The sequence below is a fragment of the Salarias fasciatus genome, chromosome 4, assembly GCF_902148845.1.
Source record: "Salarias fasciatus chromosome 4, fSalaFa1.1, whole genome shotgun sequence".
NCBI classification, from domain to species: Eukaryota; Metazoa; Chordata; class Actinopteri; order Blenniiformes; family Blenniidae; genus Salarias; species Salarias fasciatus.
In genome coordinates, this window is record NC_043748.1 from 14,275,297 (window position 1) to 14,291,634 (window position 16,338).

Here is a 16,338-nt window from a genome sequence, read left to right on the forward strand (position 1 = left end):
TTAAAGCCTAAAACACTTGATGTGGTTTTTGAAGAAGAGGCGTCTCAGTTTGAGGTTTCTGTCCTTTTTTCCAGGATGTCTGAAGCGTAAGTAGGAATGAGATTGTCCCTTTTTGGACTGGTGATTGATGTGCATTGCTGATCGATCGTTGCACGTGGCGACCATTAAGGACCCCAGGCCATCCAAGAAAAACTCTGTGGGCGGAAAGAGCAATCAGAATCCGACGGGAGACAAACTGAATGAAAGTTTAGGAGCTTCGAGACCAACCTGAGTGCGCCACTCGCCGGAGCATGGGGTCAAATCCCACCTTTCTTACGGACTCTGTTCGAGCCAGGAAGAAGTTGACCACTCCACTGACCAGATGGCATTGTGGGTAACCAGGGACAGAGTGGAACTTCCCACCTGATCTCTTGTACACGCAGTCACCCTCTGCCTCATCTCCCTCTTCACGTACGATAGTGAAGTAAAACCGATTCCCCTTTACCGAACCGCCGACCTGATAAAAGCATTGTTAGGCTGAAAAATGCTTTCAGATCATCGTGTGTCTTATTCTAGACTTCAAAACATTCAAACGTTTCACTGGTTTTCCACCTGTGTGTCCTGACGTACGTATGTAGAGAGATAAAGAAAGCGAACTCCAACTCTCCCCCTGGAGACTGTCTGAACATTCTTACCAAATCCAATTCAGGGTTCGCTTCCATCACCTCCACAAACTTCTCGATTTGTGTGTTCTTCGTAAAAGAAAAGTCATCGTCCACCCACAGGAAGTACTTCGTAGTGACCTGAGAAACGGCCAAATTCCTGCCAGCGAAAAAGCCCTGAAGGATAAAAGATGAATTCTACTGTAAGAATCTAATCAGGCATTTTGGGTCAAAATATGAAGACATGTTTCAAACTTAAAAAAATTCATTTTCCCTTCCATGTGCAAATTATACCTGATTTATTAACATTTTCATTTGTTATACTTAATTAAAGACATAATCTAGACCATCTAGACACCGTCAAACATAAGGCTCATGGACTAAAACCGGCCCAATCATGTTTTCGTTTGTTTTGTACAGTTTCTTTCTTTTTTCATTGTTTAAGAATCATGTCAATCATTGGTTTGGAGGGATGTTCAAGAGGACACTACGAAGCTGAACGTGGCAGCTGTGTCAAGGGCTGTGTGTTAGCAAGGGCTAACTTGTCTGAGACGGGACTGCGACACTCTACAGCGCCAGTGCACTGACCTTCGCTGGAGGCATGAGATAATGTTCAATGTTTTCGCCAGTGATCTTTTCATTTACTGGGCTGTCGTCTGCGATGATGATTTTCATCTTGGGATAGAAACGCCGGATGCTGTCCACCAAAACTCTCACTTTTGAGTAGCGCAGGAAGGCTTTCATGGCGATGGAGACCTGAGAGTTGATGTCTTACAGTGAAAGAGAGGGGAGAAAAAAAAAACAGAAAAAAGGTTGATTTCAACAGAAATGATGGGAGGAAGATAGCAGGGGACTGTTTCAGGAATCCAGATTCTGATTGTTCACATCCCTGGTACTTCCACTGAGGCGTGTTGCATCTAACAAGGCTAGTCAGCATTTTTTCTTGGCAGCATGTGAAAGTTGATAACATCAACACACGTTTGTTGGGATAATGGGGGCCAATGACATGTTTGAACCAATAGCACAGCCGTCCTACCTGTTCCCATGTCCCACAGAACTGGTATTTCAGACTGTTTGATTGCTATGGGGAAAACAGCTTTGTGGTCCTCAAAGTGGAAAGATGCTGAGCACACAGAGAACAACATATTTAACACTTGCAATGCCAAACTAACCAACCATCAGGGACGGCTGCTATATATGGGCTAGCAGGGCTAAAGGCTCGTCCATGCTTCACATGTACGCGTTTCCACGTTCGCTTTGGAGTGTCCGCGCATCACCGCGCAGAAGCTTTTCCAGCACTTCGGACTGTTTATCTGCTCCTTTATTACAGATTATATAGAGAAAATTAAGCACATACGTTGTGAGTACATTATCATTAAGTATTAAAGTTTATTTAGCCTTTTTTTCCTGTTCCTGAATCGCGGGGGCGGCGCTGGAGCGATTAGTTACTTTCACTTCTGTCTGCAGACCTTCTCCTCCCTCCAGACAGAGTCTGCTCTCTCTTTCCACGAGTTTTTCACTCTTTCGGTGTCTTTAAGTGGAGCCATCGGGCTGTCATGAATTTCTGTCTGTGTGGACCCTAGCGGACAGGAATTCATGACGATTTTTACGTCACGCGGACCAACGCGCAACGCGCACCCACGTGGACATGTGAAGCATGGACGGGCCTTAAGCCCTCCCAGCACAAAAAGACAGCTAACACAAAAAAGCCAATCAGTCAAAAGGAAAACATAGAATATCTCTAAATGGGCTGATTTTTTACAGCCCCAGCAGATACATTCATTTCGTTCTTGTAAGTGATTGACAGGTGTCATGTCCCGCCCCCCGTGGTTTACTGATCATTTTGGGCTAACTTCAGTTAGCCCACAGGCCACTGACTTTTGACCAACAGCAGTGAATTAACGCAGCGGGGCTGCTATTGGTGCCAGAGTTGGGAAGGAGGGAGAAAAAGTTCAGCAATGACGGGTGTTAGCATGAACCAGGTGGATTATTTGCTTTGACTGATTGCACTTGCCATGCTGCCTATCGAGACGGACTTCATCCGAAAGTTACCCGACTTCAACGACATGGTGATTAACCTGTTTGCATTCCAGAAAGGCGTCGATGTGAGCTTCTTTTCAAATAAGGTAGGCCCATGTCGACCTGTTAAAGGACTGTGTACCTGTAATTGATGTGACTGTGTGAATCATAGGTGATGTTGCTTTTGCACCTCTGTTAACTATTTAATCTGTATTATGCAAGCACTTGTTAGCCCCCCCAACAAATTTCACCACCAGCCACCACTGCCAACCATACTGTGCAACTGTAACTAAACACATTGCTTTTTTTTTCATATTACTGCCTGAGGACTGTTACATAACATTGTTTTTATTCTTTCCTGCAACAGAATTCTCATTTGACGTTGCGTTCTCATTTGTTGGACACCTACCGAGGTCTCCAGTGTTTATGTGGTAGACGGTGCTTCGGTAGGACACGCTGGCCAGCAGGTCATTCAGAGTCACCAGGCTGCTGGACTCGATCGTCAGCTCTCTCTCACCAACGCCTGGAATTCGTAAAGACAATGTCACAGCAATCAGGATCTGTTTAGGAAAAGGTTTGCCAAGTGTGGAGCGAGATCTTTTTTTTTATTTCTTGAGAAAGTGCAGCATGCACACACACACACAGTTAGGGAAGTATGCTAACTCCAATCAAAAAGGCCCGAAGCCCCAATATCAAATGTGTTTTAATACCGTGAGGTGAGAGTGCGAACCACTACACCAAGGCAATCATTATGGCCGAGTCTCACCTGTCACGATGGCCCCTTCACCGAGGTCCACTGTGCTCAGGACCCCAATGGACACTTTCAGGGACACCTGGAGAAACACATCAGAAAACTACAACGCAGGCAAAGAAATCGTCCTTCACAAGGCAACGAAGAGCATGAAAAATATCTCATGAAATCTGTTTACCCGTCTAAAAACGCCATCCTTTAGCTTTAAAGCTCATGTCTGGAGTTTTGAAAGAATGAGAGTTTTTTTTAATCCAACATCTCGAGGTTCTGCCCTCCCTCTGCCTTCTGAGCGACCAAGCCACGCCCCTTCAATTATGCACGCGCATTATCCATCGGGTGAAAATGAGAGCCTCCGAGTCCTACAGCATCCTCCATGTTTAGCTGTTTACGGTGGATGTTCAGCAGATCATGGATATATCCGAGGTAAGCGCGGCAGCTGCTGCGTTGCGAACTCACTTCTGCCTGGGCGAGTGCGCGTGCTCTCTGGCTGTGCGCACACGTTGATTGACAGCATGACAAAACGGAAGCTTGTAATCTATCGGCTGACGCTGACCGGCACTTTTTCAGATAACATGGGGGTCTATGAGACGAAGGCGGGGCTCATAAATACATTTTTATATTGCTTTATACTAATATTATATTGTAGTATCGAACCAGACTGACACATTTAAGCTCTGTTAAAAAATGATACATACATTGGAAACGAACGGAAACTCCGGACACGAGCTTAAGCACTCTAAAAAATTTCAGAAAAGTTTCCGAAAAATGTTTCAGAAGTTAGTTTTTCCCTGCTCACATGGAAAGTTTTGAAGCTTTTTGTTTTAAAGTCATTTTCAGTGACTTTGAGCATCATTGCAGTTGAAACAAACCCCCAAACCCCAACTGTTCTACTGTGATACACCAAACAGCCTCTTGAAACATGTTGAGCCAATAAATTCCTCAAATCATTTGAACAATGACAGTTCCATAGCTGTATGTGGAAACAAATTCTTAGTTGCAATCTGATACACTGTATTTGTCATGACCCGCACTGCAGCGGCCTCCTAGTGGTGCTGTGTGGGTTCTTGTTTTGTTTTTCAGGTGGGTGGAGCTGAAGAGGAGGCTTGCTGCAGCTTGGGTTCAGCCCATTAGCTGGATGACTTTCAGCTGCTTGGGGCGCTGGCACTATTTAAGCGATGCCCAGGCTGGGAGTCAGCGCTGGATCGTAACATCAATGCCCGTGTGTGACGTGTGCTAGTTCAGTCAGCTTAGTAGCTATTCAAGCTAACCTAGTTATTCTTGTTTGCAGTTGGAGTACCGATCAGCTCGCTGCAGCGGCCAGCAGCTCTCTGCCTCTCCAGCTGCCCGCCTGCCCCGGACAGTCTCAGGACGCAGAGCCAGGACGCTATACAGAAGCTCGCCACCGACGATTCGGACAGTGCCCATTCTGACCTCCCGCCTGGACTCGCCACTTCCTGACCCCCAGAATAAACCGATCTTTGCACTCTTCAGATCCGCCTCTGTCTTGCTGTCTGCGTCTGAGCCTCAGTACAGACCGTAACAGTGTTTTACCGATTTTTGTTGAAAACTTTAAGTGAGCAGCACGACATACTTGCAAAGTTATAAAGCTCAGCACAAACAAATTTCGACTTAAGGGTTCATATCCAGGAGAGGAAAGATGGATTTACCCTGAGACAATGCAAATAGTGTTTTGAATTCCTGCCTCTAATGTTATCAGGCAATAGAGTGAAAAATCGTCTTCACCTTGTAGCTGTCTCTTTTCCCTGCATGCAACTCCAAACCTGTGAATAAAAGGAATTTACTGATGTTATTAAAAGACAAATATGTATCACTGGAGTTTCACAAGCAGTAAATCCTGCATGAAAATTGACCATGGAAATAGATGAACACTTATGTGTGTCTATAAAGGCTCCCATACCTGGTATGATGGTCGCTCTTAAAGGCTGTACTATAAAGCCCTGGATCGGATACTGCAGAGGTGAGTTCGGCAAAGCATAGAGAAGGTTGGACAGCACAGATGTTCTCCTGAGGAGAGGGATGGACAAACACTGTCATTATAGGACATCTGCATTCTGAGGTTGCTGTGTTTTGCTAAATTCCATTAAACAGGCAAATATTAATAGCAAGTTTAATCTGTTGATCTTTAAAGAAGTTGGTCTACTCTGTAAGTGCATGTAAATATACATTTGCAATTTGCCTTTTTCTGATTAACAAATTAACCACTTTGTTTATCGGCTCGTCCGTCCATCACTTACCTGGCTTTGTATTCCTTGAACTCCTTCGTCCGCCGTTGCTCTAGGTCCTTGTATATATTCTGGGGAATTCTATTTTTGAGGAACACTGAACCTCGAGAGCAGTTGCAAGAACTAGGTGGGGGAGGTGAGCGGGGCTGTGACCTGAGGGCTCAGATTCATTCACAGGGTAACAGTCAGATCTTTGAAGCTGTGAAGTGAAAAACCTTTCTCAAGATATTTAAAAGCTAATTAAACTGGTTTTAGAAGGTCTTCACTGGGGCCTCATGCATCACCGGCTCTAAATTCTCTATTATGAATGAAATTCAGAATGTGCACAAGTACAAATGAATCTGAACTTAAAAAAGCATGCGTATCTGGGACATATGCAAGTCAGTAAGTCATCCTGCTTGAAATTGTCAGCATCCTCTGTAACGCAATTCTACCTGATTTTCTTATCAATGGAGAGACCAGCACACTCCCAACAGAGCCAGCTGGACCACTGACCCTCCTTCTATTTCTAGTTTCTCTATTCTACCACTAGATTACATGCATAAGCATGGTCAGAGTTGTGCTTATATTTACGCACATTCATAAGTGTAAGTATAAGTACAAGTTGATAAATTCCGTACTTTGCTTGGAAATATTCATGCACATTCATTACGCACATATCTGTGTGTACACCCTGATGATAAATGAGGTCCCAGATGATGAAAACGACTGATTAGAGAAACTCAAACTGCTCTGAACCAAGTGAACAGCTTTGAACAATCATTATTTCCAATGAATCAAGCCCTTTGTTGCAAAAGTTACTGAAAAATCAATAAAAGACAGTTTGATTCAATTTTCTGCACTCAAGGAAAGCGCCTGCTTCTAAAAACAGATACAGCTTCTCTGCACAAATATTAGCAGAGGCATCGAACATTTACTTGAAGAACTTTTACCAGCAATACAAAACTGTGCAGCTACCTTGGTTTGTCATGAGGGGAGTCGATGATGGCAAATGCTCCAGGATTGGTGATGACCATCACCAAATAGCCCGTCACCAAGGCAATCACACACCCCACAAATGCTACAGGGTATGTCGGTTTCCCACAAACTGCCATCTGGAAACACACACGCACATATCATTAGTCTGTCTGATGTTTGGTGGATTCACAGCTGCAGAGTTCAGACCCCCAATGGATCCATTTCCTTTTCCATTTTGCTATCTGAACTGTGAAGCCACAGGTCTTCCTGACCCAGAAACCATTTATCTTCTCTTCGGCTCCAATCGAGTGTGTAGACACAGCAGTGGTCCAGCTCGATAAGGAGCCAAGAGGCCTTGATTTGGGCAGAAATTCAGTTATGAAGGCAAACAGCAGATGAGTGGAGGATTGCAGGAGAGAAACTCTTCGGTGAATGACCGTGACAGCAGGGGAAACTTACACTGTGTTCTGCATGAAGACATCAAGGGCACCAATCTGCAAAATTCTGCTTCCTTCATTTGGTTTGCATGTGAATTTATCAGTAATTCCTACAGCAAGAAGTTGTTGACTTGTCTTCCTATCTCTGTACGGCGTAGAAAAGTTTCCTTATTTGGCTCTTTGAGAAATACTTTTCAGTGAAAAGAAACATCACAAACTCACAAAAGTGAGAGTTTTGTGCAAGTATTTTAACTGGTCTCAGTTTTGTTCTTGATTTTTGTAAATGCAAATGAAAAAAAAAAACATTTTCCAAATATTTCTAAACAGATATCGTCCATTAAGGGTGTGTTTTTTTTCCCATTTGCAGTGTATTGTGAGTAAAGCATTTAAGAAAATATCTTACATCTCTGAATTATTTCATTTAAATGCCAAATATTTCCTTGGATTCCAGAGTGATTATTTCCTCCATTAGACATAGAAATAATGCAGATCTTACCATTTTGTCAATGGAAGGATTCATTGAGGTTTCCTTTTATCCTGCGCCAACTGGTACCTTTCCCTCAGTGCTTCATTGTACCTGATGGGGGTTCTTGACCAAGGAAAAAATGCTTTAATCTTGCCATGAAATTCAACTTGTTGCCCCTCCCCTCACACAGAGCTGCATGGCTGCAGTACAACTTTTTTTTTAATTTGTGCACTAATCAGAGGGAGTGGCATTTGTCTTCTCGCCCGTTTGTTTAGCACATTTTGTTCTTCCAGTCCGTAGCTGAGGCTGATCTACCTGGTGAATGCTGCTATCAGGAGTGAGTTCTAGAAAATAACTAACTAGGAAAAGTTCTCAAAAGAAAACTTTCTACTGAAAAACTCCTTCATTTCACTTTTTATTGCAAAAAAAAGAAACAGCAACAGTCACAGAAGCACTTGTAAAGAAAACTTTCCCACCCCTGAAAAACAATATTTGTATCACAGATTATATTTTCCAAACTGAAATATTGCCAAATCAGTGTTTCTGGAACCGAAAGCATCCACGAAGAAGGAAAATTCTACCTTCACTGGTGAAAAATGAAGAAAAATGAGCCCAAACAGGTGCAAAGTTTTATTTATTCTGCAACCAAAATCTGCACAATGACGGCCAAGCCGTCCAGTTCTAACCCCATTTCCAGTAAACACAAACACCTCATCTCTTTTACTCAGAGATTATATTAATAAATCATGGAATTAAAAAAGAGCACTCCAATATGATGAAAAACTAGAAAAATGGGAAGAAAAAAAAAGACTTCATTGAATGTAGTTTTTATTCCTTGCACAGATATTTCAGCCTCTTTCAGAAGCTGCCACATCCTCCATGTTTAATACAGCTCAGAATATTTGGGGATCCTCCAGGGGAAGTTATCGTTCAGCGTCTGCCTGATAACAGCAAACAGCCGTTCTACGAACCCTTTCACTCATATCCTGCATGCACACTTCTCACGCTGTATTTAGAAAGTTCCTAATCATTAGAAAGCAGCGGGACACGACTCAGATTTGTAATTACCAGACAAAACTCAGCAGCTTGTCACATATGTAATCTGACCTTTTGAGTAAAACAAAAGAAAAAGTCACAGTAATACTGAAGAACAGAGAGTGAGTGCTGAAGTAATGTTGGAAAAAGAAGCAGAAAAACTCACTTCTTTCACATTTTATTTAATAAGTCTACCAACCCCCCCACAAAAAAAAAAAAAAAAAAAGGTTGAGCAGAAATGTTTGACATCGGAGTCGAAGAGGAAACATCCAGTTCTTTACTTTGAACTTTAGTTCAATTATAAAATAAACTTTCATGTAAGGAGTGGAAGAAAGTTTAAACTTTGTAAACGCCGCTGTTTCCTCATCAGTTACTGAAAAATACAAGTCGTCTCCGAGGGGCTCGCCGTGGGTCAAAATCCAGCTCACTACTACAACACCAGCAGCGTTTCAAAAAAGAAAAAAAAAATCCCCACAGCCACAAAAAAATAGAAATGTTCATTCCTTGGAGACGGTAGGAGTAACAGATCCCTCCATGTGCAAACTCTCTGTCAGCGTGGTGACAGACCTGAACGCTGCAGGTGTGTGTTTCTGGTCCACAGGTTTAAGAAAATAAAGACTACTTTGACCATTTTGCGTTCACATTAGAAAAGTTACCTTTTCAATTCAAGGCCTGGTGTGGACGTTTTCTCAAGTTCTGTTTTTTTTTTTGTTTGTTTGTTTGTTTTTGCTTGGAGCTACATCCAGTTTTATAAATAGGGGATTATTTATAGTTGCAATTATGAAACTGTCCTCAACTCAGTAGCTCTGGTTCCAGGAAAGAGAAAACCTAAGAACTGGAGCGACGGTTCAAGATCCCGCGCCGGGTGGCCGAGGCTGCTTGGACGAGTCCGCCGGCGAGCTGAGGAACGAGTCGGGGAGGTGCTTGACATATTCCACCAGCTCGTAGGAATCTCTGATGTCCGTCAGGCCGAACCAGAAGACGGTCCAGACGCCGTTAGCAAAGCTGCCGTCACAGTGTTTGAAGTACCTGGACAGACCAGAAATCACATGTTAAATAAACAACAACAATAAAATTGTCAAGCTGCTGAAGAAGATTTCATCTAAGAAAGCCTTCCTGTGGTGTTACCAGGGGTTGATGCGGTTGCTGGCTCGGGACCTCCAGAACAGTTTGCCCAGGTCCTGGCGGATGCAGTCCCACAGGATGTGCCCGGTGCCCTGGCCCTGCTTGCTGCTGCTCACCACAAACTTGTCCAGGTAGGGAGTGCCGCTGTTCACCGGCTCCGTGGTGATGATGGCCGCCGCGTTGTAGCTGCGCGGACACACACGTGCAATTTCGTTCAACCACACACTCGGTTTTTCAGTTTTTTCGTGGAGCGCGGCGTCAGTACGAACCCTTCAGACAGGTAGACGGAGTGCAGCCGTCCCCTCAGCGAGTCGGTGTAGTCGTGCTTCAGGGTCTTGTCGAAGGATCTGTTGATGAGAGCCAGCAGACGGTCGACGTCGATCCCGTCCAGAGAGGTGTACCTGAGCGCAAAGCAAACACGCCACGGGACGACAAGTGAGTCGCTTTACGCCACGACCTGAATCCGGTTCAAACAACAGAGATATTCACTGACCGGTGTATGGGGTCTCCATTTATAAAGAGCGTTCCCGATCCTGAGGAAAGAGCAATCATTAAGAATATATTAGAATCAATCACACATGAGGCACTTGGCGGTGGTTATGAGGTTAAAGGAGGCGTATTGAGTAAGAGTAACTCTGAAAGTGTTTCTGCTGTACGAGATAAAAAGATTTATTTTAACAAGATTGCTGGATCCAAATGTCCAAACAAAAGTGAAACCAACCATGTTAAGTCCCAAATAAACCTCTTTTTCTCTCTTTTCTTCATTTATTTTTCCTCATTGTGAAACAAATATTATTTAATATGACAATTACTAGAGACGACTAACAATGTAATAAAGCCAATAACATGTGAAGTGTGACGATTTTCATTGTGATAAAGCTAAAAATAATAACAACATTAAGCTTCATTTGATTCCGGATTTCCTCATGAAGGCCGTTCAAGTCGAGGGGAACCAGGTCAACCTCCCTGACTTTGGAAATCAAAGGTCAAAGGTTACTCTAAATTAGGGCCTGTATTTTTAAGGAATGAAATCTATCTGAGTCCACAGGAAGTGAATCCCGGTGTGTGAGGTGGTGAAGCTCTCGTCCGTCTCACCCCGGTGGCTGAACAGCTCGGTCAGCAGCGTGTCGGCCGAGGTGATGACGGCGGACGACTCGGTGGGCAGCTGGCTGAGGAACCTGGCGATGGTGGTCACCCGGCGGCGCTCGGCGGCGCTCAGCCACTTCGCCACCGACAGGCTGGGCAAGTCAGTGGGCAGAGAGACGGTGCCCAGCACCTGTGGCGCAGAGCGGCGGGGGAAATCAGATGTGATCTCTAACGGCGATCCGAACGGGCGGCGGCGGAGTCGGCCATCTTGCCTTGTGCTCCTGGTTGCGCAGCCCTCCAGAGCTGTTCAGGAAGATGACTTTGCACGGCTGCAGCACGCGAGAGATGGCCGCCGTCACCTCGGTGGGGTCCAGCATCACAGAGCACCCGTGCGCGTCCTTCCCCACCGGGCACACCAGCGGGATCGTCCCGCAGTCCAGACTCCACTGGAGCAGGCTGGGGTCCACGGCGATGAAGGACGGCGCGCTGCGGGAGCGATAGGGCAAGGTGTCACAGAGAGAAACAGGAGTCTGACAAAACAGCAACCCGATACCATCAGAATGATCACATTTGGTTTTCAATAGCCATTTGGTTTTTCCCTGTTTCCATGGAGACGGAGTCAGAGCTTTTTAAAAAAGCTCTAGCTTGGGAGTCGCTGTCAAAAAGCTGTGTCTTTGAACCATTTTTCTACTTTCAAATCTGCATTTTTATACCAAAGAAAAGGAAGAAGTTAAGTATCCTTGATTTCTACAGGTTTGCAAAACAAGCGGCAAGTGTATAACGCTTATATATTCTATTCTGTTTTCTTTTTTCTTCTTTGGTAACTGATTTACAAAGGCAATACAAAAAGTAAAATAGTATTTTTCAGTTTTTGCACTGATATTTTTAAAACAACACTGTAGTGAAATATATTAGAATAAAACAGGGAAAAAAAACCTTTATTAATACTAGACAATGTATGACAACGCAGAGCTGCTCCTCTCAGTGCCAATGAACTAAAGTAACACACAAAAATAGTGCAATATAACCAAGAAGTTATTCGGTTCATAGTTGCAGTTCAAATAAATAATAAACCAGTGTTTTGTTTTGTTTTGTTTTTTTTCGTTCGTTTGTTTTTGTGGAAAATCTTGTCCCCTGACGACGAACTGTGGCGATGATTCACACAATAAGTGACCATTGAATATTCTGTGTAATTTTCAAGTATAAATTTAAGAGTAGAATCTTCAAAAAATTCTATTTTGCTGACAGATGTCAGATTTTTTTTTCTCCAATTTTCAGAAATTTGGAATTTTCAATTTTCCCAGCTGACATTGAATGCACCATGAATGTTAACTAGGCACACCTGTAGTTAATCAGCCTGAGCACAGCTTCACTGCTACAGGCGGAAGAAGAAGTAGTTCCATCAAGCAAACTCAGAAAACAGTCTGGTAAACGATGTATTAAGTTTCTTCTTGAGCAGAAGAAGAAGCATGCCTCTTCAAAATAATTTTATTGCATGGAAAACTTGATTTAAACGCGAGAATTGATCCTGTAACTACTGGGGACTGGTTTCTGTAGATCACTCCACACATGACTCCAGCAGTGAAAAACTTAAGTGTATGTTTAAAGAAATGATTACAGAAGACTAATAATCATTAGATGTGATTAGTAATTAAAACTAAAGTGGAGGGTTTGTCTGAAACAACAAACTACCAGGTAAGCTGATAAATGACATCAAATGACAATTGTTTTGCATTATTAATGCATAAATTCCACAAATTATTGTTTGCAGAATCCTTATTTTGTAAATTTGGAGCATTAATTTCCCTCTGATGGTGTGTTCAAGGGCCGACTGGATCAGAAAACACCAACTATGGAGTGAAGAGGAGAAATGGAGAAAAACATCACGAGATATTCCTGATATCTGCTTGGAAACATGAGCCCTGGGAACCTTCAGACAGCCAGCAGGAGAACAATTCAGAGCAACTGAAAGTAGGACATGGTTATTTTATTCTTCTCATGCTTGGTTATGTTCCAGCACCTGGCCTGGAGGCGCCGGAATTTTTCTAAAGTTGCTTTTTGATGTTTGCACGAGCAATTTGCAAGTGATTTCATGCACGACTGTGGACATGCTGGCTTATCTGTGCGGTGCTGAAATGGCAAGGAAGAGTGGCTTTGCTACTTCGTTCTTCTCATGTTTGGTTTTGCTCATGCGCCCAGCCTTGAGGTGCAGGTGTTTGATTTCTGCTGTTCACACTATTCTTTGTGTATGTGTGTTTGGTCTTTTTTTAAACATCGCGATATCTGTCACGGCTGTTAATTTCGGTGGAATCTGGTTTTTGGTGGAATGTTTAACAGGGATGAAAGGAGACTGGCAGGGGGAGGAAATCTCAGCAGAGCACAGGTGGTGCTGATTTGTGAAACTGTTGGGTTTCACCACTTAATGTGTTACTGATTCCACAGCAGACGCTTTGTTTGTTTGTTGTAGTGAGAAAGCAGCTCGGGTTTCCACACCTGTGTGACAGTTTATTCTAGCACTGAGTGTTCTCGTTGTATTTATTCTGCTCAAACTGAAATAGCACTGCGAGTTTTTCTTACGGTCTCCAACTTCACTGCATAACAAGTAATATTTCAGTAAGATAGAGGGATTTGTTTTAAGGTCTTACCTTAAGGACATCGATGATTTAATCTACATAAAAATAAACTGCAACGGGAACATTTCACTGTATTTTGCATCAGAAGATTTCATCAAAACTGGCTTTAAGTTGAGACTGTAGCCATTCTCTGTGGTGACTGCAAAACATTGAGCAAAAATATGACAACGAAGAAAAACTTAGACTTAACTTTATCTGTCGGTGACCAACTGTCACTGAGCGGGGATCTCGTTTAGGATCAACAGCCTAAACCTTCAAATCAGACCTCAATGAAAATAAGAAGGCAGGTTACTGAACCGGACCGGCCGCTTTCAGCCCTCACCTGCTTCCTTGAGGCGCTTCATGAAGCATGAGGAATGACTCTGCGGAGAAGAAAGGCAGGACGGTGGCCGAGTGCTGCTGCAGAGCCTCGGTCAGCTGCTGGCACTGCTCCACCACTCGCCGGCTGCAGCAGGACCCCGCCGTCGGCTGGGCGAGCCCGCCGTCCTGCCGATCGGAGGAGCCCATCACCACCACGGGCTTCATGTCCATCCGCTGGAGGAAGGACAGGCCGAAGGCCAGACTCTGGACCAGCTCCCGGCTGCTGAAGGAGGAGCTGTCCACCTGGAAACAAGACAGAACGTCAAGATTTCATCTGGTGACAGCAGCGGGTCCTCCGAGGACACCGCAGCACTATTGGTGTATCTACAGGAGCGCTTCTCGAACGCCACCGAGCTGCAAACGTTTTTTAGGGCGCACAGCGTGACTTTACAAGAAAAAAACAACAGCACGTTTGCTTTTCTTCAATGTCCTCAGATAAAAGACTGTCAGGAGTTTACGTTACCGGCCTCCACTGGGTCTCACCAGGACCTACAAACATTCAAGTTATTAGTGAAATAACTAGATTATTAAATCAAGGAATGTCCTGTGGAAATGTGCTTTAACAGTTTTCGTAACTGTAATAACAAGAAATAAAGAGTAAAAACTAGATTTTAACATGAAACCACTTCGAGATCAGTAATGTGTTGCGTATTAATTGCTGAAATATTCACAACTGCTGCAACTGCTCAGGGACCCACAGTGGTAAACTGATGACAGTGGGATTCAAACCTCCAAACCGTGAGGGTTTGAGGGGCCGATTACAGGTTTAAACATGCCAACTTAGGATCAGGAATTTGCAGGTTTGATTCCCACAGCGAACAGGTCACCGCCGTCGGGTCCCAGAGCAAGACTCTTGTGGGAGTGTGTCAGGTATCATCATTAAACAATACATTTTCTGCATTATTTTAGTTCTTACTTTCTCTACCATGCTCTACCATTCATGATAATAAAAAAAAGAAACCTGACATAATTCAATAAGAAAAGTAATATTAGCCCTTTTTTGGGTGTTCAATATGACATAAGAATCATAATTGTGTACTTGAATCTAAAAAAATACAAATACATATTAATGAGAATTATAATACATTTCTCATCTGTGAAATGACGCATTTCAATAAAATAAAGTTGAATTTTGTAAATTTTAATTAATATTCAGAAACAGAACAAACATGACATCCTACTAAATATTTACATAATTTGATACGAACAATATTAAAATCTTTAACGGGTTGACATGGTTTATTGCATTTTTGATAGATTTTTATATAATTATCACAGTTTGACTTAAAATTAAAGTTGAACCCGATTCATTTCAGTTTTGAATTCACAGATCTGACTATCAATGAATGGACGCCGTGGGTTTAAACTGTTATAATAACTTCTCTGATCATTTTAAAAACTTTCCGAACTCGGTGAAAGTTTTTACCTCCAGCACTGCGAAGGCGGGGGACTGAGCCGAGCTGGTCCGCTGGAAGTGGGTCAGCCAGTACCGGGCCTCCCGGGGGTCTCCGCCGACCTCGTTCAGGAAGGCCTTCACGTCCCGGTAGATCAGACTCCGGTTCGACAGTCCGTGCCGGTCCGCTTTGGACTGAGCCGCGGGGAGCTCCGGCTGGGCCCAAGCCGCGGGCTTTCCTCCCGTGCCCGCCGCGTCGGAGGTGGCCATGCGCCGCTGCGGACCCAGCACGCGCCGCTGCCGCTGAGCGGAGCTCCGGGGAAGCACCGGCGCGGAGGGCGTCGACAGGTACTTCTGCGCCATGACCACGGCCCGGCAGCCGGGCGACCCGCTGTTCACTTTGGCCATGTGGGAGGCTGGACCGTCGGTGGGGTGTCAGTCTGCTGCGGCGCGGAGGTCCGGGATCCGCCGGTATCCGCTCTGCCTCATACTACGCCCCGTTTCTGCCGAGTCAGCGCGTGTCAGGTTTCAAAGGGGTCCGGGACCCCGCGCGAGGCCGCGAGGACGCGCTGCTGCGGCCGCTCAGGTGTCAGCTTCCCAACCGAGCACATTTTCCCGGAAAACACATGGTTAGGATTTTTTAAGAGAAAAAGAATTGCGTCATAAAACCAGTTTATTTAAACTGAATCCTTTTATTTTCTTGCCACCTTTCCTAATTGACATTATACAGCAAAAAATGCTTTACATTTCAACCAACAAGCATTTAAAAAATAGTAGGGTAGCTTGAGCTGGGTGACTTCAGAGAGATTTCTTATGATTTCTTGTCTTTCCATTTTTTAAATATAGAGGACGCATGGATCCCCTGTGTTCCCCTCGTCCTGCAGGTGCATTAACAGTCTGGCAGTCTGTAGTAAACAGTCCAGGACACGAGGGAGGGTGCGGGGTCCGGGGTCCACCTGCATCCCCATCAGATAATCACCCTTTTCTTCGTGCATTTTCCTGTTTCAGACATATTAATTACATATTGATTAATTACAAGTCAAGAAGCCGGATCAGTGTCGCTTGATGCGTGGCTGGTACAATGTTTTAGTTCGTGTTCTGTCTCCCTCTAGTGGACAATTATGGTAATACAAGAAAACTTTTTTGACTGTACAGTTCAATTATGATCAGTGAAGTCAGTGCAACAAATTTG

At 44.1% G+C, this 16,338-nt stretch overlaps 2 protein-coding genes across 2 annotated transcripts; both read right to left on the minus strand.

Moving 5' to 3' along the window:
- LOC115386807 (beta-1,4 N-acetylgalactosaminyltransferase 1-like) lies at positions 1–6,670 on the minus strand. Its single transcript, XM_030089273.1, has 11 exons — positions 6,612–6,670; positions 5,667–5,777; positions 5,330–5,436; positions 5,155–5,192; positions 3,427–3,493; positions 3,070–3,183; positions 1,678–1,764; positions 1,230–1,411; positions 675–818; positions 268–496; positions 1–194 (listed from the first exon to the last, which is right to left on the minus strand). The coding sequence occupies exons 1-11, from the start codon at positions 6,668–6,670 to the stop codon at positions 1–3; spliced, it is 1,332 nt and encodes a 443-aa protein (XP_029945133.1).
- Positions 6,671–8,131: 1,461 nt separating this feature from the next.
- Positions 8,132–15,681, minus strand: nags (N-acetylglutamate synthase). The gene is made up of 8 exons (XM_030090555.1): positions 15,180–15,681; positions 13,716–13,996; positions 11,033–11,246; positions 10,770–10,950; positions 10,168–10,207; positions 9,944–10,075; positions 9,678–9,860; positions 8,132–9,578 (listed from the first exon to the last, which is right to left on the minus strand). The coding sequence occupies exons 1-8, from the start codon at positions 15,552–15,554 to the stop codon at positions 9,398–9,400; spliced, it is 1,587 nt and encodes a 528-aa protein (XP_029946415.1). The 5' UTR covers positions 15,555–15,681; the 3' UTR covers positions 8,132–9,397.
- Positions 15,682–16,338: the final 657 nt, after the last annotated feature.

Coding starts and splice junctions, on each gene's coding strand:
- nags (XM_030090555.1), bottom strand. CDS start 15,554: ATGGCCAAAGTGAACAGCGGGTCGCCCGGCTGCCGGGCCGTGGTCATG. Junction 13,997..15,179: donor CCGCCTTCGCAGTGCTGGAG/GTAAAAACTTTC, acceptor TCTTGTTTCCAG/GTGGACAGCTCCTCCTTCAG. Junction 10,208..10,769: donor CGAGCTGTTCAGCCACCGGG/GTGAGACGGACG, acceptor CTCTTTCCTCAG/GATCGGGAACGCTCTTTATA.
- LOC115386807 (XM_030089273.1), bottom strand. CDS start 6,670: ATGGTCATCACCAATCCTGGAGCATTTGCCATCATCGACTCCCCTCAT. Junction 5,778..6,611: donor TCCCCTCATGACAAACCAAG/GTAGCTGCACAG, acceptor TCCCCCACCTAG/TTCTTGCAACTGCTCTCGAG. Junction 5,437..5,666: donor TTCAAGGAATACAAAGCCAG/GTAAGTGATGGA, acceptor CCCTCTCCTCAG/GAGAACATCTGTGCTGTCCA.